Genomic DNA, 26,588 nt, shown 5'->3' with positions numbered 1-26,588 from the left:
GCATAATTAGTGCTTCTGACCCATGGTTCTGGGATTGAAGCTAGGTGGGGTATACCATGATGTTTGTGAGAAATCCACCTCATTCATCCATTTTTCCACCTCATTGAAGGATATGATACAAAAAATGAGGTGGATCCAATACTCAGGCAAGCCACATGATCGGGTTGAAACTTTTTTGGAGTCCCACGATGTTTATATGTTTTCGAAAGTGTTCATGAAGTCATTCCATTCAGAAAAATTGAAAGCACAAAAATATTAGCCTGATCAAAGACTATCATGGCCCCATAAATGTTTCAACGGTAGGCATTCAATCCCTTTCTTATTGTGCGGCCCACTTGAGTTTTAGATTCACCTCATTTTTTTATTTCATATCCTAAAACGAAGTGGCAAAATGAATGGACAAGGTGAATATCTCACTAACATCACAACAGGCCCCAACTAGCTTTCGACTGCTGGGACTTCCTGCCGTCGGAGGTAATTCGCGTCAATACAGCATCTAGTGCTATAGACTTAGATGAATGCAGATTTGGTGCATCCAAGTATTTATACGTATTTTTGATGCCCGGATATGGACTGCTGAAAAGCTGCCATGTGTCAATAGTATAAACTTGATATTCAAGGAAATCTTACTCATACTTGGGAGTATATTCATTTGATCTTCCTTCAACGATATGCATTATGTTATTAATGCAAAAGTACGGGAACTTACACATGCCTTTAAAAGAGTATATTAGTTCATGCCATGTGGCCATGATTAAGTGAGCCAATTAATGAGGCAGAGTGCCCAGCACATCTATAAAAGACTCACTGAGAGAATATATCTTATCACAGATTTGGATATGATACACTTGGCGAGACTATCTCTTGCAATCCTTTCATAATGGAAGATTTTCCTAGAGATGTTTGAAAAGCGTATGATGTTTGAAAAATTTTTGAATGTCCGCAAATCAGATCCATATCCAAGTAAATCCAACTATGGTTTAGTCCCAAATCAAGAGAGAGTGAACATTTGGCAGATCAGGTCTCAATTCCATACATAATTCAAAATTAAAAGAATGGGAGGGCTGGATGATCTGATCCTATTGGAATTAAGAGTTTGAGAGATCAAGATCTAGTGGATCCTATTCAACTATCTCTTACAACACTCCAAACCATCAAAGAGCAACGTAAAATATAAAAGGTGGTTTGATTTGGGTCACCAAATGAGTGGCCATGATCAGTTTGAAATCTAAGGATTTTCGGATCGATCTCAAATCTGATTAGTGGGCCACAAACATCTTCCATCAATGACCAACTATGAGAAAAAGGTCCGAAAAACCAACAGTTTCAGATCTACTTATAGATTTTTTATTATTATTATTATTATTATTCAGAAAGTATTCGAAATTGCAAAACATCCAAGACCAGCAAGGAAACTAACAAGGGTTTAACTACCGTGACTAGGAATTAAAGGAGCAATTGAAGAAGAGCTCTTCAATTTATCTTTCTATTGTCTTTTACCTTAATATATCTTAGCCTATCTTTAGCATAAATCGCTATTGCTTAGCATCCACCACTATAGTACCATAGGATTAGTTTAAATGTCCATAACCCTAAGTTATTGGATCTCAATAAATTGAGTTCTCACTCAAGCTATTGTACTTTTATGATCATATCCTATTGACCATTCGCCTCGATCATCTGTTTTAATAAATTGATCATGTATTTACTTATTGTTTATTTATTTATTTCTTTGATTGTTTAATACTTTGTCGATTGTAATGGGTTATAAATTCAAGTGTTAATAAAATCAGTATTGTTTAGCCTTTATTTTTGTTTAAATATTCATTTATATTCCTTTAAGAAGCATAAAAACTAAAACATTGTGAGAGAAAAAGTCTTTTAAGTCTCTAGACATAAGGTAAAAATAAAATAAAATCTTTTTAGAAGGACTAGCTCCTACCTTTTCACAAATCGTTTGATTGTTGATCATAACCAATGGTTTAGAAGATACTTGGATCATGCATCCAATATTTAATTAATGTAACTCAATGTGGAGAATGCAAGCGGTTTTTTTTTTTTACACGCACACACACCCCTACACACTCACGCTGTAGTGGGATTTCACCACCTATGGATGCAAGCGGTTGAATCGAACATTGAGCTGAGTAAACTTTAGCATGCCCGTGTATCATAATCACATACGAAATCAAAACACAAGCCCTTGATCGCATGTATAGCCCTGTATTTGTTTGAATTAATAAAACACTAAGGAACCACCAAGATAAATAATTCCATGACTATGAATCCAGGCAATATGGTAGCCTGGCACTCACCATCGTAGATTTTGATGGACATAACTTCAATGGATTCATGAACCATGACAGTAGGTGGATTTGTGATTGTGGGGCTGACAAGGATACATGTTTATAACCACACTGTCCATCCATCTTTCCAGCTCATATTAGGGCATGAGCCCAAAAATAAAGTATATCCAAATTTCATGTGGACCACACCACAAGAAACAGTGGTAAATGAATACCTAGCTTCGGACGCCAAACCATTAGGGTAACCGGAATTCTCTGTTGACCTGATAACAGAGGATCCCGACTCATAAAACAGCTTGATCTGAAACTTTTGTGCCCCAAGAAAGTTTTTCAACAGTTGATGTTTAATCACCCATGTTTCTTAAAGGTGTTGTCCACTTTAAATTTGTATTTGCTTCATTTTTAGAACTCATGTCTTAAAATAAGCTGAAAAATAGGGTGGAAATAAAACACATACATTATATTAGATCCCATGGTCAATACATTATAGTAGATCCCACGGTCACCAATTACCAATCTACAATCCACAGTGGTTCTTCATCAGCTAAGCTAAATCCATGTCCTAGACAGCGAATAAATTAACGTGTCATGGTGCACCCAACTCCCAAATGTAAAAGGTTACACGATGGGCCTCCTATCAATAGGGCAACGGTTATATGATCCAGACCTTTGATCTGATGAACCGTCCAGGATCTGGATATTCCAAAAATTCCAGTCTGGGAGATTACAACGCTTCGATTGATGGCCAACAAATACAAGGTAAATAAAACAATATTATAGCAAAGGTTGCAAACCAATAATAATAATCGAGTTGTTGAATAGCTTGATCTCCATTCTCCAATCTGTAAAAAAAGAAAAAATTTCTGAATTCCTCCGTTTGCAATGGGGCCCATTTACTCAAAAGGTATAGATTACTTACCCACGACTCCATTTGCATGTTCTGTGCGCATCCGACACTATACACGTTCTCACGCGTCATTACACCGTGATTTATCCCATTCGGATCCGTCGAAACCGGATCATCGACTGACGGACGCGGATTGCGTGGTGACCCTGCCACCACCCACATCCATGGGAAGCTGATTGCGTGGATGCGTGGACCCAACACCATCCAACTGAGGGACGCGGATTCTGAACTACCCCCGCCAGCTGTTCGACTTTTACTTCGACCCCTTTTACCTTCTCCAAGTCACATTTAAGGGTGTCCGTAGCTCCGAATGGAAAGTTCTATGGGTGGGCCCACCATGATGTATCTATACATCCAAACTATCTATCCCTTTTTTCAAATTATTTTAAGGCATTGGAACAAAAACAAGGTAAATCCAACTATCAAATGGACTACACTACAGATGACTCTTGCATTTAATAAAACTGACATTTAATCCTTCATGCATTTTAATGTAACCAAGCTTAGTATTTGCTGTCGTCCACTTGAGCGTTGGATATGCCTTTATTTTGTGTTCATGCCTTAAAATAACATGAGAAAAGGGATTAGCGGTTTGAATATACAGATACATCACGGTGGGCTCACCCACACAACTGCCCATTCCGAGCTAGGGAAGGGCGGGGTAGTACGCATCCTGGTCTCTACGGGGCGGGAACGGATTGGCTACCCCACTTGCCACCATCCACCTGGCTGATGGTCAGTGCTCTGTGGGCCCCACCATGATGTATGTGCTTCATCCATTCTGTTCAATCATTTTTACAAATCATTTTAGGGCCTGGTATAAAAGATAATAAGAATATAAATCTCATGTGGACCACACCATACAAAAACAATAGTGATTGGATATTCACCATTAAAATCCTCCTAAGGCCCACTGTATTGTTTATTTGACATCTAATTTGTTGATTAAGTCATATAGACCCAGATGAAAGGAAAAAACAAAAATCAGCTTGATCCAAAACTTTTATACCCAAAAGGTTTTTAATGGTTGAAATTCATTCAACACTGCTTCCTGTGATATGCTCCACTTGAGATTGGGATATAACTTATTTTTTCCCTCATGTAATAAAATGATCTAAAAAAAATAGATAGACGGCCGGATGAAACACATACATCATGGTGGGGCACACAAAGCACTGACCATCAGCTATTTGCGGGTGGCAAGGAAGTAGCCAATCCGTGGATGCGGATTGCGTGCTACCCCTGCTGTCCCTAGCTCCAAATGGGCAGGTCTGTGTGCGGGCCCAATGTGATGTATCTGTACATTCAAGTCATCTATCTCTTTTCTCAAATTATTTTAAGGAATTGAAACAAAAATGAGGAAGATTCAGCGATCAAATGGACCACATCAAAGATACTCTTGCATTTACTGCAACCAACGTTTAATGCTCCGTGTATTTTAACGTAACCAAGCTTATTATTTGGTGTGGTCTAATTGATTGTTGGATCTGTCTCATTTTTGTTTTGATGTCTTAAAATAATATGAGAAAAGGGATTAACGGCTTGGATGTACAGATACATCAGGGTGGGCCTGCCCTGTTTGGAGCTAGGGACGGGGCGAGGGCAGTACGCAATCCGCGTCCCCGGTCCGCTTCCCTACGGGCCGGAAGCGGATTCCCTGCGAAAAGCCTTTCGACATGATGTGCCTATGCTAGAAATCGAAGTGGGCCCACTGTGATATTTGTGAGGAATCCATTTTGTGATATCAACTTAGGGCATGAGACTAAATTTGAGCAAGATTCACGACTCAAGTGGCCGTACTTAAGGAAAAGGTGGTTAGGGAAATTCCTACCGTTGAAACCTCCCTGGATCGACAGTGATGTTTAGATGCCATTTATACCGTTCATAATGTCATTCCTAATGGGTTTAACTGAAAATATAAACATTAGAATGATTCGAAACTTCCGTGACCCATGAATATTTCAACTATGGATGTTCAACTATCATGTTTTCGGCCTACTTGAGCATTTGATCTGGTTCATTTTTTCCTACATGTTCTAAAATGAACTCAAAAAATAGATGGACGAAGTGGATTTCTCACAAACATCACAGTGGGCCCCACTAGTTTTGCACAGAAACTTCCTGCTAAAGGCTTTGGCAGGTAATCCGCCTCCCTATGGGGCCACCATAATCCTTGTTTTACCGGTTCATTTTAGATATGAGTAAAAATGAAGCACGTAAAAAGCACCAATGAGCCACACAGTACTAAATAGTTTTGATTAAATTATTACCATTGACAACTTTATAAGACCACAAAAGTTTTAGATTAAGCATATATTTATGTTTTTCTAAATCTATATTATCTTGTCTTAGATGTCAAATAAACATTATAGTGGGCCCTAGGAAGGTTTCACTGTAGGTATTATTATCCTATTATTTTTTGTATTGTGGTCCACTTGAGCTTTGAATTTGCTTCAATTTTGAACTCAACCCAAAAATTAGATGAATGGAGGACATAGATATAAAACATATACATCAAGGCGAGCGAGAGGTAGTTTTGGGGTCACCACCAAAACCGCTAGGAGGTTTGGCAGGCAGAGGATTTGATTGGCCCCTATGAAAAGTTGGGTAACAGCTTAATGGGTGTTACTAGGGGTGCACATCGAACTGGTAGAATAGTAAAATCGGACCGGAACCGACTAAACGGTCCGGTTTAGTCTGGTTCTAGAGTGCATCGGTTTCGGTTCCGATTCCAAAAATTAAAGAACCATTTAGTTCGGTTCGTCTTAGGTTTGGAGGTACGTAGAACCGAACCAAACCGAACTATGGATCCAAACTGTGAATCCGAACTGTGGCCTGAATGGGAAACGCGACATGCCAAGCGCACCGCACGTGCCCACATCACACGTGTGAACATTTTGGAGAGTTCACACGGCACGGTTCTCAGTAAATGCGTATCATCATCTAAGTCTGGTCCACTGATGCGTCGTGCCACACGTGTAAATCGAATGTATCCATTTTAACCATCCCTTTCCATAAATGCAGGGTTGAAATGATCGGTTGACCCCCGGTAGTTCGGGCCAAGCAATACTGGTGACGGGTCCACCTAGCTAGTGGACTAAATCTCGAATTAAGAAGCCACGTCATTGCGTGTAGCGCTTTGTGTTTGTTGTGTGTAAACGGGCGTCTTCCAGCATTATTCTCCGCGGAAATCTAATCTCCGAATCCTCTGCAAGACAGTGTAGAATAAGCTTATTCTACAGGAGCGGTGTGTAGGGCCCAACAGGGACCAAAATTCAGTCAGATCCAAACATCATGTGAGCCATTACATGACTTTGATTTCTTGGACGGTGGTCCATTGTTTTCTAATGGTGGGGCGCACTGTGTTTTGTATGTCCCATCCAAACCGTGATTTACGTGAAACTCATGCAAATAATGCTTATACATCGGGTCACGTCATAGAAAAGAAAGGAACCATCCATTAGCGTTCAAAACCACGGGGTGGATCAAATGATGGTTGGATTGGCATGATCTTTCGGGCATCCAACTTTCATGGGAAGAGAGCCCGGTGGACAGCTTGGATTCCATTAACAGACCACTTTGGGTCCATCGAGCCTATATTTTAGACGGCCGAGATGGATAGATGCATGTAGGCAAGGCAATGGGACAGTGAACGGATGAGCTGTGGTAAACGCACACGAGAGATGGACAGGGTAGATAGCGTCTCCAATGCCCATTACGAGTCAAAATCAGAGCTGCACCCGTTCACACAAACGAATCCTCAACGCGCTCCAACACGCGCTTTGCATAGAAGCTTTATTTTTAAAAAAGAAGTTCGATAGTCGGGCAAACTGCCATGCATGATACGCAGGTACTTAAAATTACTTAGAATTTGTACAGGTGGCATGCAATTAGTCCAACACCATTAGATGTATAAATTAAGCTCATTAGATTATCTGGCAACGGTAGTGGTGGCCATTTATCAAATGGTTAAAAATGAACAACATCCAACGGTCCTTCTCTCCAAAAACAAATGTACATGAATCAATGAATCAAAGGTTAGGATTCTTCAGTTAATCTGATCTTGAACTTTTGACTGGCGACGTTGAGCTGCATGATCCAGTTAGTTTTATTTTAATTAATATATGCCACACTTGCAATTTCTGAATTCATGTGCATCAAGCGTCATACCCAGCAAGAGCAAAATAAATATAACTCCTCAAAAGGAGGGGGAAATGCTTTGGAGAGGATAACCACCAACGCTGCACTTATCAAGTGGGCCACATCTTCGAGAACCAACGTCGAATGATCCCTCTTAAACGGACTGTGCGTGCCAAAATGAACTGACGGGTAATGAAATGAACGATGGAGATATCTCACGCCTGTCTCGTTGGCACCTGTGCGAGATAGTCGTTGGGCTGTCCAAGTGCCGAACATACCGTGGGCGGTGGCACCCTTCCCATTTTCAAAGGAATAATGTGATGGATAGAGCAACCACTGGGAATGTTTGTACAACATCTGCATCCTCCATCTGGTGGGCCTCATCATTTTCCTGTAATTTTCCAAAAAATCAGGCAATTGGCCATTATAATAAGGCAAAGGACAGTTAAAAACTGATCAACGGTCCAAACTCAACAAAAATATCATATTCGCAGAGGATCAAACCAGCATGGATTTTCTTCTCACATAAGATATGAATCAATGACCAAAATTTGACGGCTCCGATCTCGCAAAATTTTCCAAATGCTCACGTGCAAGGGACTAGGATTCGGGTGGCTAAAAGCGCGAGAAGCTCTATTAAGTTTCCTTTTGAGGGCGTTTCCGAAATTATTTACAAAAGTCAGCACCATTTGAATAGCACTGCCACTATAAATAATTGTTCAAGATCAACCAGCTCGCGGGATAGAGACAGAGCGGTTCGCTTGGAGCGGTCTGAAGGAGAGGGGAAGAGAAGAAAAGAGGATAAGGAAAAAGAAAGAAGGATACAGCTGAAACCCTAGCTTTCAAAACTCTAGCCGGAAGAGGAAGAAGAGATGATGATGGGGAGCGGCGAGAACGAAGCCCTAGGGCGGATGGGCATGATCTCCGGCCTGCCGCTGCAGCTGAATGCGGCGGCGATCGCCGCAGATACAGTTTCGGTGGCTCAGAAGAAGGAGGAGAGGGTCCCACAGTGGACCCACCAGGAGACGAGGGATTTCATTGCGATCCGGGCGGAGCTTGAGAGGGATTTCAATCTCGCGAAGCGGAACAAGACGCTTTGGGAGGCGGTCGCTGCAAGGATGAAGGAGAGAGGGTATAGGAGGAGCCCCGATCAGTGCAAATGCAAGTGGAAGAATCTCGTCAATCGGTATAAGGTGAATCTTCTTCTTCTCCTCCTCCTATCTGATCTTGATGTGATTCAATTGGTTTCTTGATTTCATTCTCTCTCTGATTGTTGTGCTGAGATTTATTATTATTATTATTTTTTTTCTGATTTTAGGTTGAATTTCTCAATAGTTTTGGTTAGGTTTTGTGATTTTAGTGGGATTTGTTGGATCAACTACTTCCTTTGTTGATTGCATTATGGATCAATTAAGATAGTTTGGGATTGGAAAAATGCTAAATTTCATGGGCTATTATATGGAGTGGTGTGAATTGTGAACCAGAGCATGTCATCCATACACACAGCACCTGTGTATTATGATCAGGACCATTGATTTGTTGGGTAATCACGTGGATGAGCTAGGAATTGGAGAAGCAAAGGAATTGAACAATTGTATCCATCTGATCTTGCAAATGGACAGTTGATCAAAGGTTGAGGGAGAACTAGAAGAGCGGCTGGTCAAATTCAACTGGAAATGCTCATAATCACGGCAAGCTTTTAGAAATGGCCGGAAATTGTGGGGGCCATGAGATGATCCCGACGATCATACTTAGAACTCGTATGAAGCACCCACAGTAAAATGTATCTTGGAAATAAATACAATTCAGCTCATTGTTTTCTAATAAATACAATTCAGCTCATTGTTTTCTTCTCCTCTTTAAATAGGCAGTAAGTGATAATTGCCTAATTTAAACAGAGACTTTTGCTGGTGCAGAATATAAATAGGAGTGGGCCAACTTTCAGTGGTTGAGGGTGTTCATCTATTGGGCCTTGTCAGGATCAGGCCATGCTCCATCAGTAGATACTACTGCCCAATTGGTCATCTGCAAATGAATCGTCTGCCTTTCAATGATCAAAGGTGTTTTATTTATTGGCCTCATTAGGGTCGGGCCATGCTCCATCAGAAGATATAACTGCCCAATTGGTCATCTGCAAATGAATTGTCTGCCTTTCTGTGATTTGAGGGTGTTCAGCCATCGAGCCTCATCAGGAACAGATATCTTCAATCTGGAGATATAACTGTCCAATTGGTCATCTGCAAATGACTTGGCCTTTCAGTGATCAAGGGTCTTCATCTATTGGGGCCCATCAGGGGCAGGCCAGGATCCATTGGAAGATATAACTACCCAATTAGTCATCCACAAATGATGTCTATCCAATGGTCCTTATCGAATGAGAATGAAAGCGGTCAATTGTCTGGTTAGGATTGTCTATCAGGTTAACCTTTTGGGCCACGAGGCATTCATGATGATGCTTGTAGATGAATCCTCTGGATCATGGAGAAGTTCCCATCGTTTTTGTTTTTGTTTTGTTTTTTTTAATATGATCGACACCCTGTTGCTATTGTTAATAACAGTCACATCGCTGTTGTTAATGGCCAGAAGACAAAATACCATGTTTCTCTTCTGAAATATTAGGACCATTCTCAAGTATGTAGTTAGGTGTGATGGTTTTATTGCAACTTTAGCTTGTTTATATTTTTTTCTCCTCTGGATTTTCCTTGGTGAAGAATACAGAAGATTTTTTACACTTTTGGAGTGATTTATGTAGGCTAGGGATTTTGATTTATCAACCTGATTAGGCTACCTTACTTTTTATTTGAAGATTGGGAGAAATTATGGTAGTTCAATTGGTTAGTTTCTATGTCTCATGAAACCAAGTGGTTGCTGAATTGATGCTATCAAGAAGATGAAATCAGAAAGTTTAGACAAGCAGATGGTCTCTCTCTCTCTCTCTCTCTCTCTCTCTCTCTCTCTTGTTTGGTCGGAGCAGTTGGAATCTCATGAAAATTGTTTGAAAATTGTAGTAATCAAAGATATACTTTATGTTTAGATAATAAAGAAATATATCTGTATTTATGATTGTGATGGGGATCCTTTGTCCACAGGGGAAAGAGACATCTGATCCGGAGAATGGCCGGCAATGCCCATTCTTTGATGAGCTGCATGCCATTTTCACTGAGCGTGCAAAGAACATGCAGCGCATGCTCATTGAATCTGAAGCTGGTGGTGCTCAAGCAAAGAAGAAAATGAAGAGGCTGAGTGGGGAAAGATCGTCGGATGATTTTTCAGAGGACGATGATGATGATGAAGATGACAGCGAAGAGGAGCGCTCCACAAGGAGTAGGAAGAGGAAGGAGAGGCCTCCGCGGACGCCAACAGTGGACAAGTCAAGGGCCAGTGGCATCCAAGAAGTCCTTCAGGACTTCTTCCAGCAGCAGCACCGAATGGAAATGCAGTGGCGGGAGATGATGGAAAGGAGAGCACAGGAGAGGTCTATGTTCGAGCAAGAATGGCGGCAGTCAATGGAGAAACTGGAGAGGGAGAGGTTGCTCATGGAGCATGCGTGGCGGGAAAGAGAGGAGCAGAGGCGGTTGAGGGAAGAAAGTCGGGCCGAGAAGAGGGATGCCCTTTTAACAACTCTGTTGAATAAGCTCATTCGTGAAGGCTTTTGATTGGTAAATATCCTCAGAAGATAGGATGAAGACTATATATAATTTTTTAGCAAGGAGACCATACATAATTCAATCAACAAAGGGGGGGGGGGGGGGGAAGAAGAAGAAGAAAACTAGCTAATCATACTGCAATTTCAGATTCGATAAGAGCAATGATTCAAAGCCATTCACCAACAGCTCTTTGAGGGATTTTGTTGGAATGCATTTTTTTTTCACTTGTGTTTTGAAACAATTGTTTTAATGCATTTGCTGAGCCATATTAGCTTCTCCTTTTCTTTTATTTTTTTCCAATTAAAGGATTAAAGGATACAGATAGCTGAACTTTGTAGTATCTTTTTCCCATGAGATAAAGGGCTTCGACATGCACTAGGCACCCGTGGCCCATCCTGCCCAAGTTCCCAATCATATGAACAGAGATGTGCATGGGGACTAAAGCTCAGATGCAGAGAGGGCCAACTAACTGAAGCTGTCTTGGATGGACCCCACATTTGTCTGGATCATCTGTTTTATCGTTGCAACTTACCTCCGTAACACATTGTGGCATGGTTCAGTGAGTTTGCATTGTCTATCTGGTTGGCCTCGATTTGGATTGCCAATGGCACTAGAGGTGCATTGCTAGGGAGGATCTGAATCATCCAAACAATAGGTTCCCAGCGGCCCATCATGGTATGGCCCACCAGATGATGAACCCATCTTGAGTTACCAAGCAGGGATGTGGTGAGTCACGAGGATATAAAAAATTGGAGCTGTCTGCTTAGCCAGGGGTTTCTCGACAATGACTCGCTACATTTTTACAACCATAAGAATGAGATCTGGACTACCAACATCAAAACTCTTAACATAGTCAGCGAGTGGGTGGTATAATTTTCCCACTTATATACAATACTGTAAAAACTAATAAATTTTCAGAAGCATAAAAAAAAAAAAACTCAGATCAGATAAACGTCTGGATTTTCAATGGCTGACCACATCCAGGTAACATCCAGCCAACCTCATGTATCATGTAAAATATAGATGATGATGGAATCGGAGAGGTAGTGCTGCAGCTCAATACCTCTGCTATTCACTGCATCAACTTCCATACTGAAACCACAGGTCCAAATTGTGGGCTCTACACACTGGTTTCTGCTGCTCATGTAATTATTTTTGTTGCTTTAAAAAACATTGTTTTAGAAAAATAAAAAATAAAATTTATTTTTTCATTGGCAGCCGAGAAACCTGGCTACAAGTTCTATTTTCATTTAAAATTTAAGTTTCTGTTTCTCATGCGGTGCTGGGATTAATAACCTCTCAAACAGAATGCCATAACAAAGTAAGTCACACGTACCACAAACTTGGAAGAAATCTAGTAGCTTGATTCAAATAACTGAAAGCAGTACATTCCAGTTCTGAAATACATAAAGTGAGAGTTTTCATTATTTATCATGGTAAATCAACCCGAGTCACTGGGGGGTTTCTCCTTGGGATGTTTCGAGGCATAATGATCGACTAGCTGATTCTGATTTGCCAGTTGCACCTGAAAAACCAGTAAAAGTCAAATGAATAATTAGATGACATTTTTAGCTAAATACAACCTCTCAGTTTAGGCTAGAAAAATAAGAACGAAGGATACAAGCCTGGGGCATTTCAGCCTGTCAGTTCACATGCAATGGCTGGCGGCATTGAAAGTACATGCAGAATAGATGCATGAATAAAGATTTTGGATGCATGTGGATGTATGTACATATTTATGATGCAGAAGTAGAGGCATACAGTACATGTATGTGATTTCAATATATACATGTGGATGTATATATGTATTGATGATGTAGAAGTGGAGGCATACAGTACATATATGTGATTTCAATATGTATAGAAAGAGTGCCAAGTTCACAAGCATGCACGCCCCTGCTTGTAAAGCAAACAGTCAATCAGGAGTAGATGCAACATTATATGCATGTAAAGCATCTCGGGTTATATTTATCTTTGCATACTCAAATGCATGCAGCGGTTATCAATATGATATGATGGAGGAATGTATCTAGCATCTACATGCAGGTAGATTATGGACGTACTCCTTAACATCTTTTTTCCCCCTTTAACCACTATGCAAATGAATAGATGTTCTTCTTTCTTATTTAAAAGAATGCCGAGAGAATGTTTTAGAGGGGTTTGCTCAAACACATCCCGATGTATTGCAGTATGATACATCAAGACTTCAGCCTTTGAATCTGGGTCATCTTCCAATGATCCAAACTGTTTATATGACAAGTTTCACTTTGTACGGCGGAAAGCAACGAGTAAAATCTCTCAATTGGATTATGTCAACCCTCGGATAATTTGGCTCTTTTGCTTTCAAGTATTGATGGCCACCATAATCGGTTGTATAATCAATGGTTTGAAATATTCAATCTGGGAGTTTTTTATTGGCATCCACCATTCAAGGGGAGCCCTATCAAATAAGCAATTTCTACCATTGAAAAAGCCCCAAACCACTGTCTAGAGTGCGATGTATGTAATTGTAATACCTTGGTATGTATTCGAGCAAACTTTTGTTTTAGACTGATCTGATGTCTTGAACATCAATGATGTTTCATGGAAGATAAATATTCCACACCACTTTAACAAGAAGGAACTAACTGAACAGTAGATGTTGATGCTTACTAGCTGAAGCCTACTTTCTTGGCTGGGCTTCCTTTGTCTCTTTGGGGGAATCTTCCTTGAGATTGACATAAGCTTCCCAAGAGGACAACTATTAAAGAAACCCATCCTTGGTCCATGACACCATTTCAAGGATTTAGTCATGAAGTTTTTAGTGGGTGGGAATAGTAGAGGGGTCTTTGTCATTTGACAGTGCATAAAAAGTATCAAGGTAGATTTTGTATGGGAGGATATGTGACTTTGGGTTTGAATAGCTCTCTCCGAAGTCCAGTTTCCTTGATGATATTAGACGTATCGAAATAGATGCCATCCCGTCTTGGACACTTAAAGTGAATGTCATGCACATGACATCACATCCAATCCATTTTCTTACCTTTTATTAATTAAATGGAGAAGTAGAACATGGTTAGGCAGAGGGTGGCTCAAATAGGCATTCATTACGTAGAACGCACGGAAAAGATGCTGAGAGCAACATGGATTTCGAAGGGGGAAACAAGGGCAGGAGGAATATCTAAGTTGGATGTAATTAGTCCACGTGGTAGTTAGGAACCAAGTAGAGATTGGTTTGCTTTGCTGGTTCGGGACCAACTGACTGGGTGTTACCTTATAAAAGTAATAGCCATTTTTCCAAAGCTCTGTTGAATTTAACAGCAATGCGTAATCAACTAACTCCTGCCAGGAGTGAAAATTCTCTATCTCAGTTACCTCTATCTTTACAAGTAGGACTGGAAAAGTATAGCTAAATGTAACAGCAATTGTGGTCAAGCTGCTTTTTGTTTTTCCAAAAGATAACTGAATTTTTATTAAAAAAGCACCAAAAGGCGATAAAGAATAAAGACACACAAGAACCAAATCACCCCACCCAATTACAAAAGCAAAGGACAAATTCTCCCTATTCCACTCCCTTACAAAACCCCAAACCATACCTACAGCCAGTCAGCCACTCAGCACTAATATGGCTAGAATTTCAGAAACATGAAACATTTCTCTTCCCAAATCACCAATAGACATTGGCATGACCCAAGATAAAGAGAATCTGGAAATGGCATCGCTCCACAGGTCAGACGCAGATTTGCAGTGGATAAAGGGGTGGTTCACTGATTCTGAGTCAGCCCTGCATATCAAGCAAACGTTGGGTAAAATCATTCCCCTTTTTTGGAGATTATCCCCCATTAATGTCCTTTCTCTCCCAACAACCCAATGGAAAGTAGCAACTTCTGGCAGAGCTGCGTAGGACCACACATAGTAAAATTGATTTCTCCATCTGCTTCCGACTTGGCTAACATAGAATAACAGGATCTGACTGAGAAGCTCCCTGTTGACTCCCATTTCCACACCATTTGGTTCCCTTCCCCACCAACCAGGTGATGCAGCTGGATGAGACTAAGGAGTGAGGCCAACTCCGCCACTTCTTCATCCGATGGGAACAAGCAGCAAAGGGGAGCCCACACCACTGAACTACTGCAAGTCGACACAAAATGAGCAACTGAAATATCCCGAGTCACTGACAAGCGACCAATAATAGGAAACCTAACATGCAATGGGATATCTCCCACTCACACCTTCCCAGAACTGAATATCTTTTGAGAGCTTTCCCCGACTATGGAACTCTCTCACAAAGTTCATCACATCTCCTTTCACCATATCCCGAAAAACTTGGAAGAAGGCTAAAGGGAAACCATCCGGCCCTGGCACTTTATCTCTTCCCAAAGAATTCACAACTTCTTTAACTTCTGCTTCCAAAAACTGCCCCTACAAAGATTCCGCATCCCCACCACTCCAAGCTTTGGAAATGAATACCATCAAAATTCAGCCTGTCCCACATATCAATAGACAGAAAATACTTGAAAAAGCAGACAATCTTATCGCAAATCCTATCTTTTTCTTCCACTCTTTCATTATCCACAACACTGTTGCTCAACTTGTTGCATCTAGCCCAAGCGCTTGCAATGCCACGGAAATAGTGGGTGTTCTTATCCCCCTCTAGCCAAGTAGCCGGTGATCTTTGTTTCCATTTGATTTCTTTCTCCTTAAGAAGATGAGAATAATCAATCCCGAACTTCATATGAAGGATTTTTTTCTTCTTCCAACAACTCCTTATCCTCCAGTTTGATATCAAGATCCTGGATCTTACCAAGCATCTCCTCTGTTTACCCCCTCCTTTTTGCGAAATACCTCCCTTTTCCATTCCACTAATTTCTTCCTTAAAAGCTTCAATTTTTGGCTTAGCCTAAAGCCCACAAACCTTTCACCTTAAAGGAGGCCCACCATTCTTTAACTAAGTGTGAAAAGCCCTCCACTTCCAACCATTGCAACACAAACCTAAAAGGTTTCGTACCCCAGCTTTCCTCCTCAACGAACAGAAAAATAAGACAATGGTCTGAAACAGGCTTCGGGAGACAGGTGGAAATACATACACCTAACTTGGCGACACAAGAAGCCTACCAATCCCTGTCATAATTGGTTGTTCCTGAGCATTGGACCAAGTGTATTTCCCACCACAAAGTGGAAGGCCAATCAGCTCATGCCCCTCCACCCATTTAGAAGAATCTGTCATACCCGATGATTTCTCAAATGAAAATCTGGTGACGTTGAAGTCACCGCCCAAGCACCACAGAGCGTCACTCCTGTCCCTTGTCCCACATAGCTCAGCCCAAAATTCATCTCGGCCAGCTGTCGCATTCAGGCCATACACAGCAGTGAACAGCCACTGCAGATCCCCAGACACCCCAGCCAGCAAAACTGATAAAGAAAATAATGGAATTTGAGGTCAAGCTAATACTTCTAGGATTTGGCATTTTAACAACAACGATTAAGGATGATAAAAGCACAAAGAACTTCAAATAATGGAATTCAGTCTTCCTGAGATGTCTTTGCCTTCTTATTCAAGAAATATGCAAGTCATTTATATACTTGATTTTTCTTAATTCTATCCATGGCTTTATTGGTCGATTTTTAACAGTGCGACTGATTGCAGAACTGATCATCTACAACCAGCCATATGACAAGACACCAGTCATATGTTTGTAAAAAAATGGGTTAGGTTAGCCTACGACCAATCACAGGTGATGAGTTATCCTGTTGTTATTGGTATGGATTATCAAGTTGCCACCATGTTTAGGACCAATAATGGTGATAATACAGTAACATTTTCCAGTGATGATAGAATTATATATGCTTTTGAGTTTTAAAGGGACCAATTATGTGCTCGCAGCAGGAGCCCCAGCATCTCCTGCACATATGGTTTAACTTAATATAACGGGAAGCAGTACACACTACACAGTTTTCCGAACAGCAAGGAATTGTATCCTCATTTCTCGATTTGGACTTGTAGAGTCAAGCAAGAATCTCCAAAGCAGCAAGTGAAAATAGCTGACACCAAAAAATAAAAATAAAAAAATCACAGAAAAGTCAAACTGAAACCTAAAATTAGACTACACTCTACACATCAGAATCTCTATTCTTGAATATATGTCTTTCATGCAAAACTTTTGAAACTGAGAGTAACTGACTTGGAACTCGTATTAGGATAGCAGATCCTTCATCGCTGAGATTTGAACTTTGGATCCAACTGGGTTTTAAACTTAAAGTTCCAGATCTACTATTGAAATTTAAAGTGAGTCATAACTCATAACAGGCTACAGAAAGAATCACTCAACCATGGTGATGATCAGGATGGAACAGTTATTGCAAAACCTATAATAGGCTACACATCTGCTTTCACGGCAGATCTAAACAGCTTACAAGGAGATAGAATTTAAACACATTGAGGGTTCAAACTGCCAAGTGCAGCATGATCCTTGACATGGTAACAGAGCACACTTCACTCACAGCAGACAGCAAAGTCCAAGAGTTGGTAAAAGAGGATTGAAAGTATGGATCCAACACTCTGATACAAAATAGAGATATAACTAACAAGCATTAACCAAATACAATGACTTGTACACATATAGAAGACTGGAGCAGTCGTCTTAAGTTCGTAAAGAGCTCACAAGATTGAAAATTCTTCCAGTGACCATACTAATGACCTAAACATAGGCTCAAGTTTTGACGTAGGGGAGGACGTGTTGAGGTCGAGCACCATCTTCCTCAGGGGGATAATTGTTCCAAATCCACGGAACTTCTCTGGACTCCTCACAGAGAAACCTCAAACCCCCGAGGAAAAGAAAATAGAAATAATTCTAAAAAATTCAAAATAATTTTATTGATGATTGTCCTATATGTATGAGCCTGTTACATCATTAATACAGGAAAAAAAAAAACTAAAATTCCTAATTACCAAAAATAGCAAAAAATCCTAATTCTACGAAAAATCTTCTAGCCTAATTTCTAAAAATAAAAATTTCAAATAAACTTTTGCTAGAAGACTCCTATCATGATTACAAGTTATTTCTAAAAAGAAGAAAATCTAAAACTCTAAAAATAAACAATTATTAAAAATCGGAATTACTAAAAATAGTAATTTTTCTTAAAAATTCTTTTTTGAGCTGAAGCGCGCGTTTTCTGACAAAACAGACAGATGCGATCCATTTTGTGTGTCGGTTCACCTCAGATGGCCCGTTTCAGCAAAGATTGATAGGTTGTGCGCCCCGTAACGATACCCGGATCAATAGTTACAGTGAATTTACAACGGTCCACCTTCTTTTGGCCCAACCATGCTAGGAATGTATCTGTGACACATTCTACATCAAGTTTCCATCATATAAAAGAGCACATTGTTGTCATCCACTCCAAATTAAAAGAGAAGGCAAGAGGACAATATAAAACTTCTAAGATGCTTCCATCATCCACCATGAAAGCAAGCTTATGTTAGGATGTCTAAATCAACCAAACCATTTTTAACCAAATAGGAATATAAGAAAAATGCATCATGCATCATACATCATCATCATCAACATAATAGCCTTGTCCCAACTATTTGGGGTTGGCAAAAGGACATCGTGCCCATGGTGTAGGTTGTTTGAAGGTGACATAGTTTAGATTGGTGAGATGGAGAGGCCGAGAGGGTACACACAAAGCTAGAACTATGGAGGGATGCTTTAGAATCTAAAGATTTTAAAATCAGTCGGACTCAAAACTGAGTATGTGGAATGCAATTTTAGTAACAATAGGAGTGGAAATGAAGAATCAGTTAAGATTTCTTTTCAGCTGATCCCTTGGATGATGATGATGATGATGATGATGATGAAAAGGAAATCATGCCTGTCAGCCTGTGGCATAAATAACAATAGAAAAGCTACTGATTTTATTATAAATTGCTAATTTTGACTCCAAAATGAATCATCCACTACCCAAATCCTTATCTACATGGACGAGAGGATGGTTATACAAGAGAATAGTTCATTCAATTGCATCGAGAGAGGACCTTCAGGCTGTGTTTGGATGTTCAATTGAATTGAATTGCAACAGTTCAATTCAATAAAGTGGAAATGATATAAGTATGGCTAGCCACACTACATACATAACAAGGGGACTGGCCTCATGATAGCAATTCAGATCATTTCAAGTTAGATTTGGGACTCATGACAATATTCCAAGAAAAAAAGAAGTTCAGAACTCATGACAATTTTCTTTTTTCTCCGAAGGATAACTTTGCAATTAGGGTTTGACTGTCGTTGCAAAATCAAATGGTCACTCAATTTTTTTATTTTATTTTACGCACACACCCTCACACCCACACACGCCACAATGGGTACTCGAACCCTTAAGTGTTGAAACTCTTGTGAGTCTACCAGTAAGCCATGTGTAAGGACCCAACTGATCACTCAATTTCTATTCAGTTGATTAACACGAATTCAGTCTAATGTGGCATCCAAACGCACCCTCATTACCATTCCAAAATCACAATCAGCATCCATGCTAGTTGAAAAAAAGAATGGAAAACAAAAAAAAAACAGAAAAGAAACTAAGAATATGATCGTCTTTTTGGCCACATTGGTTTTATCTTTATACGGATCACTCTTTCATATGAATTCACTGTTACTTTTTTCCTTCCAATAACTGATGAGAAAATCTCCGGTAACTACAACTAGAATCGACACAAACACTTCAAAACCATTTGAAATGCGCGAAACCAAGCATCATCTCCTAAAATCGCAAGTGTCGCGATAAAGAAAGATCGGTCAAGGATTCCCTACCCACGATAAAAGACAAAAAACATTAAGAAGAAAAAAAAACATGGAATACGACTATTCGAAGAAGACGGAAGCAGATCAGAATCGGCCATAGACAAGAAGGGATCAATCTATAAATCGAATGCAAAAGAGATCATCAGATCCGTCGATAGGGGAATTTTAGGGTTATGCCTATTGATGATGGTGAAGATGGTGATGATATTGACGTATGAGAGTGGACCTTGCAGATGGGGCAGCTGGTTTTAAGGGCGACGGCTCTGGCCTCGAGCTGAGATCCCTTTTGCTTCTGATTCTTCTCTGCATTTCGTTTCTGCGCTTCGATCTTCTGCTTTCCTCTCGTCATCTCCTTCTCCTTTTCTCCTTCGATCGCTCTGGATTTCGCTCGACCTTAGCGCTTCTTATCATTTTCTTCCCGGGTCCCATCTAATATGAGCAGGGTGCGTCATGCGCCTTTGCTACGACGAAAGGTTAATGTTTACGTTATGACAAAAACTTTAATACTCTGACAAAGTGAGATGAATGATACGCAGGCACTTAAAAATTGCAAATTTTGCATACAATTAGTAAATTAAACCAGCCCAAATTATTTTACCTATTTAATATGTATCATATGCAAAAAATTGATCTTCTTTAATAATCCGATTTTCGGATTGGTAGATATTTATTGGACGGTTTAAAATGAACATGCCCTATTTCCAAAAACAAGTGGTTACGAATCAGAGGTTGATATTCTTCAAACAACCTGATACTAGGACTGTGACTTGAAGACAGTGGGATCCACGGTCTAATCGGTTTGATTTGAGTTTATACATGACACGTGTACAATTTCCGAGTGCTTGCGTATCAAGCATCAAACGCACCCTAAACATCATATCACTCTTAAAGTGATTGGGTTATGATCCATCGAGCACGTGTGAGAGCCCAGGGCCATTCATTTCACCAGGGAGTGCTCATTGCATACAAAAAAGAAAAAGAAAAGGTCAGTACACTTGTCAATTGAGCCACGCATCTTGAATTAAGACTCTTTTTTACATTTTTCCTAACCACCCATTTTCTCGTACAAGTTTGACCAGACTGATAAGGTGATCAACGTTACTTTTTCTTTTCTTTTTTTTATCTTGGCATGTTCAGTGTTACCTACCTCGTGAAATGAATGGACTGGATCTGTGACACGTATTCTGTCCTTTCACACCAGGTTCTTTGATTGTATTGCGACGTACTTGTTTAATACTCTTAACACACATGCACTTATCAACTGTACGCGTGTCGCACACATGCCGTCGAATTGTACAGGCGACAAATCTGGCTCGTTGGAGTTTTGATTGACACAAATCCATTTACCAGTCCCAGCCGCTGTATATATGGTTTGTGATCACGGCTGTGGTGTCTGTACGGTTTATATGCAGATTGAGTGGTGAACCAAACACCACGTAGCTACTTGGCGTAAGGACTGTGTGAGGCCCGCATTGATATATGTGTTTTATCCCTCCCGTTCATCCGTTATGCCAACGCATTTTAGTTTATGGCTCAAAATTGAAGCATATCCAGAGCTTGAGCAGGCCACACCACAGGAAAAGGACGTACCACAGGAAACGGTGGAGATATCAATGCCCACAGTTGAAATATTCCAAAGGTGTGATGCTTATTTGTCATCCTACCTATTGGTAAGGTTATACCGACCCGATGAAGGGAAAACACAAATATACATGGGCCATTTTAAGAAAATTTGGGCCCACTAGGTTAGAGAGAGAATATGTTTCAATAGCCTGTTTGTTATAATATTCTGCTTTGATATGGTATTAAAATATAAAGTAACTATAATACTTTAAAATAGGATGGACAGCGAATAAACATATAGTGAGCCCTAATAAGGTTTCAACTGTGCATCATCAATTCTATTGTTTTGTATGGTGTGGTTTACTTGAGATTTGAATTTTGGGCTCATTCTCGAAGATGAACCGGTGAAACTTATACGAGTAGTATAAATATAACACATGCATAATATGTTAAACGTCATCACCACCTCTCTTGAATATTCTGGAGTCTTTTGGAAACTTCTGGGCATTTCCGAAAAATTCTAGAATTTTCTAAAATCTTCCGGAAACTTCTAAAGTTTGATAGATTTTTCTTGACTCTTCTGGAATATTTCGGATTATGCTAGAATCTTCCGGATTCTCTTAAAATGTTCCGGAATATAATAGAACTTTATAGGATATTTGGAAGCTTCTAGAACTCTTTAGAGTTGTGTTGATTGTAGAATCTTCCATAACTCTTTATAAATATGGGAATAGTCTAATTATGTAAACACATAAACAACAAAGAGTGAGTTCAAGAGTGAAAGCAAGGTGTCCAAGTATTAAGAGTTTAAAAGAGTTTTTCCTTATGTGTGAAAGTTGTCATTCAAGAGTAATAGTTTGTAAGTATTGTAAAGTATACCCTTGTTGTGTACAAGTATTTGTAATAAACATAATTACATTTACTTGTCGTGTTCAACTCTTCAATTTGATATCAGAGCAAGGTTTGGTCGGGATCCATTTTTTAAGGTGATCGTGCATAGTTTGGAGACTGTGAAGTTTATTTGGCTTGCTTGATAAACGGAGTGATAATCACACCAAGTCACGATGGCGGATCTTGTGAACACAAGGAGCGGAATTACGAGGCTTAACAACTACAACTATTAAAGTTGGAGGAGTCGCATTATGTCTTACCTTGAAGGGCATGACTTGTGGGAGGTTGTTAATGAGAATGAGATTACCCCGCCTCCTAAGGAAGATGCTGAAGCACTCTGAAAGTAGAAGATTAAGGCCGGGAAGGCAATGTACGTGCTTAAGTTAACCATTGAGGATGAGTTGCTCGGGTGAATCAAGGATGACGATACACCCAAGATGGCATGGGACACCTTTGCATCATTGTTTTAAAAAACAAATGATGCTCGACTTCAATATTTGGAGAATGAGTTAATTCCACCACCCAATGAGAAAAGTCTATAAGCAAATACTTTACAAGAGTAAATGATTTATGCCGAGAAATTTCTGAATTAGATCTTAAAGCAAATATTCATGAGGAAAGAATGAGGAAGATTATTATACACGGGTTGAAACCTGAGTATAATGCTTTTATCACGGCAATACGAGGTTGACCTACTTAACCTACTCTCATAGAGTTGGAGAATTTGTTGGTCAATCAAGAAAGTTTATGCAAACAAATTGTTGAAGTGTTGATAAACAAGGAAGAGAAAGTACTCTACTGCAATAATAAAAAAGGCGAACATCGACAGTAGAACAGAAAGTGCGAACAAAGTCAGCAGAACTTTAGAAAGTTCAAGAAGAGAGAAGAACAAGGAAGAAGTCCTCGGATAGGGGGAGTTCAATCCGACAATAATACAAATAAACGACAATCCTCCGTATCTCGAAGGTATGATATAGAGTGTTTTAATTGCAGTAAGAAATGTCACTTTGCAAAAAATTGTAGGTTCAAAAAAAAATCAGTCGAAGGTAACTTGGTTACTTCTAGAAATCACCAAGAAGAAAGTGAAGATGACTGGAACTTTCAGGCATCCTTAGCAGTGTCTGAATCCATTAAAGGAGATTGTTCAGAGAATGAAATAGATTTTGATGAACCACTTAAGCAGTCTAACATAGTCACCGACGAAGTAGCTGCTTCCTCAATGGTGATAGAGACGAGTGAAATAGCCCTTGCCGCAGTTTCCAATCAAAGAGCTATCAACTACAGTGATGATTGGATCGTTGATTCAGGGTGCTCAAATCACATGACAGGTGATAAAAAGAAACCATCAAGTTTATCTGCCTACAAAGGAGATCGGGTGGTGATAACAGCTAATAATTCAAGGTTACCGATAACTCACGTAGGTACAACTACTATCACACCTCGATTTAGCTCTAATTAAGTAAAGTTGCAAGATGTTTATCATGTGCCAGAGATGAAGAAAAACCCGTTGTTAGTATCACAACTGACATCTTCTAGTAATTATGTGGTATTTGGACCGGATGATGTTAAGGTGTACCGAAACCTTAAACCGTTAGGTACACCTATCATGAAAGGACGACGCTTGGAGTCAATCTATGTAATGTCAGCTGAATCGGCTTATGTAGATAAGACTTGGAAAAATAGGACTGCAAATCTTTGGCATGCACGTTTAGGGCACGTGAGTTATCATAAGCTGAAGATAATGATAAAGAAGGATATGCTCAAAGGTCTTCTCCAACTGGATGTTCGAGAAGATATAATTTGTGCAGGGTGTCAATATGGCAAAGCACACCAATTGCCATATGAAGAGTCAAAGTTTAGAGCTAAAGAACCCTTGGAGCTTGTCCACTTAAATGTGTTCGGACGGGTAAAACAGGCATTGATTAGTGGCATGCGTTACATGGTGACCTTCATTGACGACTTCTCAAGGTACGTTTGGGTTTACTTCATGAAAAAGAAGTCAGAAACTTTATTAAATTTTAAAGAATTTCGGAAGAAGGTCGAAAGTGAGTTTGATAGAAGGATCCGATGCTTGCAAACGGAGAATATGTTTCAATAGCCTATTTGTTATAATATTCTGCTTTGATATCGTATTAAAATATAAAGTAACTATAATACTTTAAAATAGGACGGACAACGAATAAACATATAGTGAGCCCTAATAAGGTTTCAACTGTTCATCATCAATTCTATTATTTTGTATGGTGTGGTTTACTTGAGATTTGGATTTTGGGCTCATTCTCAAAGATGAACAGGTGAAACTTATGAGTAGCATAAATATAACACATGCATCACAATAGTACAGTATGAGCCTACCTCCTTCCAATAATGGTCTTCTTGAGGAAATGGCCTGGATAGGCTACTGAAACCCCACAAGCCTGACCAGGCTTTTCACCGACTTAGGCCTACTAGTTTGCCCTTCACACCTGGCCAGTCAAATTTTGAGTTGGCCCCACAGAGCTTTTGGTTGTGGGAATCTTCTTGCAGCTGGGTGCTTCAGGCAATCAGCATACCTTGCTGAATGGTCTTGACAGTGAGACCTAAAGGTGAAAATGGGCAGGGTAGGCCACCTAAACCCGACAATCTCGACCTGGCTTTTCACTGGCTCAGACCACTACATGCCTGGCCCACTCAATTTTTAGATTGGGGTTGGGCTCAAGTCATTTTAACCCAACGTAACTCTGCCCAGCCCGACCTGATAAAACGTGTCATATCTTACAAATATGACGTTCCAATAGTTGGTTAGGCACCCATCATGTAGATGTTTGATTTCAGTCCTCTGAATATTTCTTTGTGCGTGTGTGGCCCACTTGACCAACAAATAGATAAATGAATATGTAGATTTTATAAATTTTCGGGCCGTCAGACCTGGGCCAAGACCTTTTTTTTTTTGGCTCGGGCCTTGGGTCTTTGTCAGCCAAACCCGATCCATTTCCACCCCTACAGAAACCCACCTTTGATTTTGCACGTGCTCAGCTCTGAAATTGTACATATTAACACGTGCTCGGAGGTGTACCATTACTATGCGAGAACTCAGATTTTATACATGATATTTAGCAACGTGGAACCTGCATTGCAGGTGAAGAGAGAGAGAGAGAGAGAGAGAGAGAGAGAGAGAGAGAGTGTGGGGTTCACAAACTGTCATGCAACTCTCTTTCAATCAGATGACTACGACTTAGGATCGGGGCTGATCATTAGGTGGGCCCTCAGGCGAGCCATAGCCAAAACTCAAGCCGTCAACCTTTACACCTAGAATTTTGAAGGGCCAGGATTGCCCAATAGATTAATATTGGCTCTGGACCACCCAAGGCGACCAAAAAACAAAACACCTCTAGTCAATGTTCTACTGAAGTTCTCTTTAACTTGGATTATGTTATCTTTTGCAAGGAAACAGGGGTAGAAGTGCCTATTCTAGCTACTATTCTCTCCGGAATGTGGCGAATGATGGGCTCACCCCGATCAAGTAATTATCATTCAATTTTATAATATTAAAAAGGAGAAAAAAATAGAATAGAAATTTTAATTATTTGATTATTTTGGATCTGGCCACCTAGGATGTTAATCAGAGGTGGGCCCCACCATGTAATAAAAATATATGAATAATAATGTTGTTGATATAACTGATAGGATTTCTAAATTCAAACCAACATAATTGCCCTGTGAATTCTACACTACCAGACTCAGGTGAGTAACCCAACTTGTCTCATAATTCATTAAAATTAAAATAAATCATTGTGATTGTTTAATTGATTTACTGGTTTGAATATTTTGATATGATAATTGTACGATAAATTTATATGTGAATATTTTAATAGAGACGACAATGCCAAATATGAAAAATATGCATTTACATATCATCCTTCATTTATTACATTGCATAATGCAAGGTCGATCCTAGGGGCCCTCCCTAGAAGAAATGTCGATCCTGATAGAGCGTTACCAGATGCGGGCTATGCCCAAGCCTACTGAAAGGTGGAAGCCCACCCAACGGGTGGATGCGGGTTGACGACCTCCAACCCAAGCAGATGGACGATTATCTCATCTGATGCATTCATATATCATTTTACATTTATATCATTGTACATGTATTTATGTATTATTTTAATTGCTATGATTATGAACCATGCTGGGTTATATCACTAAGCCTGGCCAGTTTACATTTTTATTGATGGAAAAACCGTACAGAGGAGCCATTAGCAGATGATGTGACGCAAGAACCGGAAGGATCTACTGTACCTGAACACGACCTGCCTGAAACATGGCCATACCTATCCAAGGATGAAGTGGCGGCATTAGAAAATTTTTAATTATATATTTT

The 26,588-nt window shown here is 39.9% G+C and overlaps 1 protein-coding gene and 1 long non-coding RNA gene across 2 annotated transcripts; one reads left to right on the top strand and one right to left on the bottom strand.

The window, feature by feature from the left end:
- The first annotated feature begins 8,102 nt into the window (after nt 1-8,102).
- Nucleotides 8,103-11,273, top strand: LOC131233985 (trihelix transcription factor GT-3b-like). The gene is made up of 2 exons (XM_058230915.1): nt 8,103-8,546; nt 10,443-11,273. The coding sequence occupies exons 1-2, from the start codon at nt 8,226-8,228 to the stop codon at nt 11,007-11,009; spliced, it is 888 nt and encodes a 295-aa protein (XP_058086898.1). The 5' UTR covers nt 8,103-8,225; the 3' UTR covers nt 11,010-11,273.
- A 1,070-nt stretch (nt 11,274-12,343) lies between these two features.
- On the bottom strand, nt 12,344-20,338 carry LOC131233986 (uncharacterized). The gene is made up of 2 exons (XR_009165446.1): nt 20,004-20,338; nt 12,344-12,525 (listed from the first exon to the last, which is right to left on the bottom strand). It is a non-coding gene; the product is annotated as an uncharacterized LOC131233986 (long non-coding RNA).
- Between the last annotated feature and the right edge of the window lie 6,250 nt (nt 20,339-26,588).

The sequence above is a fragment of the Magnolia sinica genome, chromosome 18, assembly GCF_029962835.1.
Source record: "Magnolia sinica isolate HGM2019 chromosome 18, MsV1, whole genome shotgun sequence".
Classification (NCBI taxonomy): domain Eukaryota; kingdom Viridiplantae; phylum Streptophyta; class Magnoliopsida; order Magnoliales; family Magnoliaceae; genus Magnolia; species Magnolia sinica.
Note: the sequence above shows the minus strand (reverse complement) of the source record. Positions and strands in the feature narration are given on the sequence as shown.

Coding starts and splice junctions, on each gene's coding strand:
- LOC131233985 (XM_058230915.1), top strand. CDS start 8,226: ATGATGATGGGGAGCGGCGAGAACGAAGCCCTAGGGCGGATGGGCATG. Junction 8,547..10,442: donor ATCTCGTCAATCGGTATAAG/GTGAATCTTCTT, acceptor CTTTGTCCACAG/GGGAAAGAGACATCTGATCC.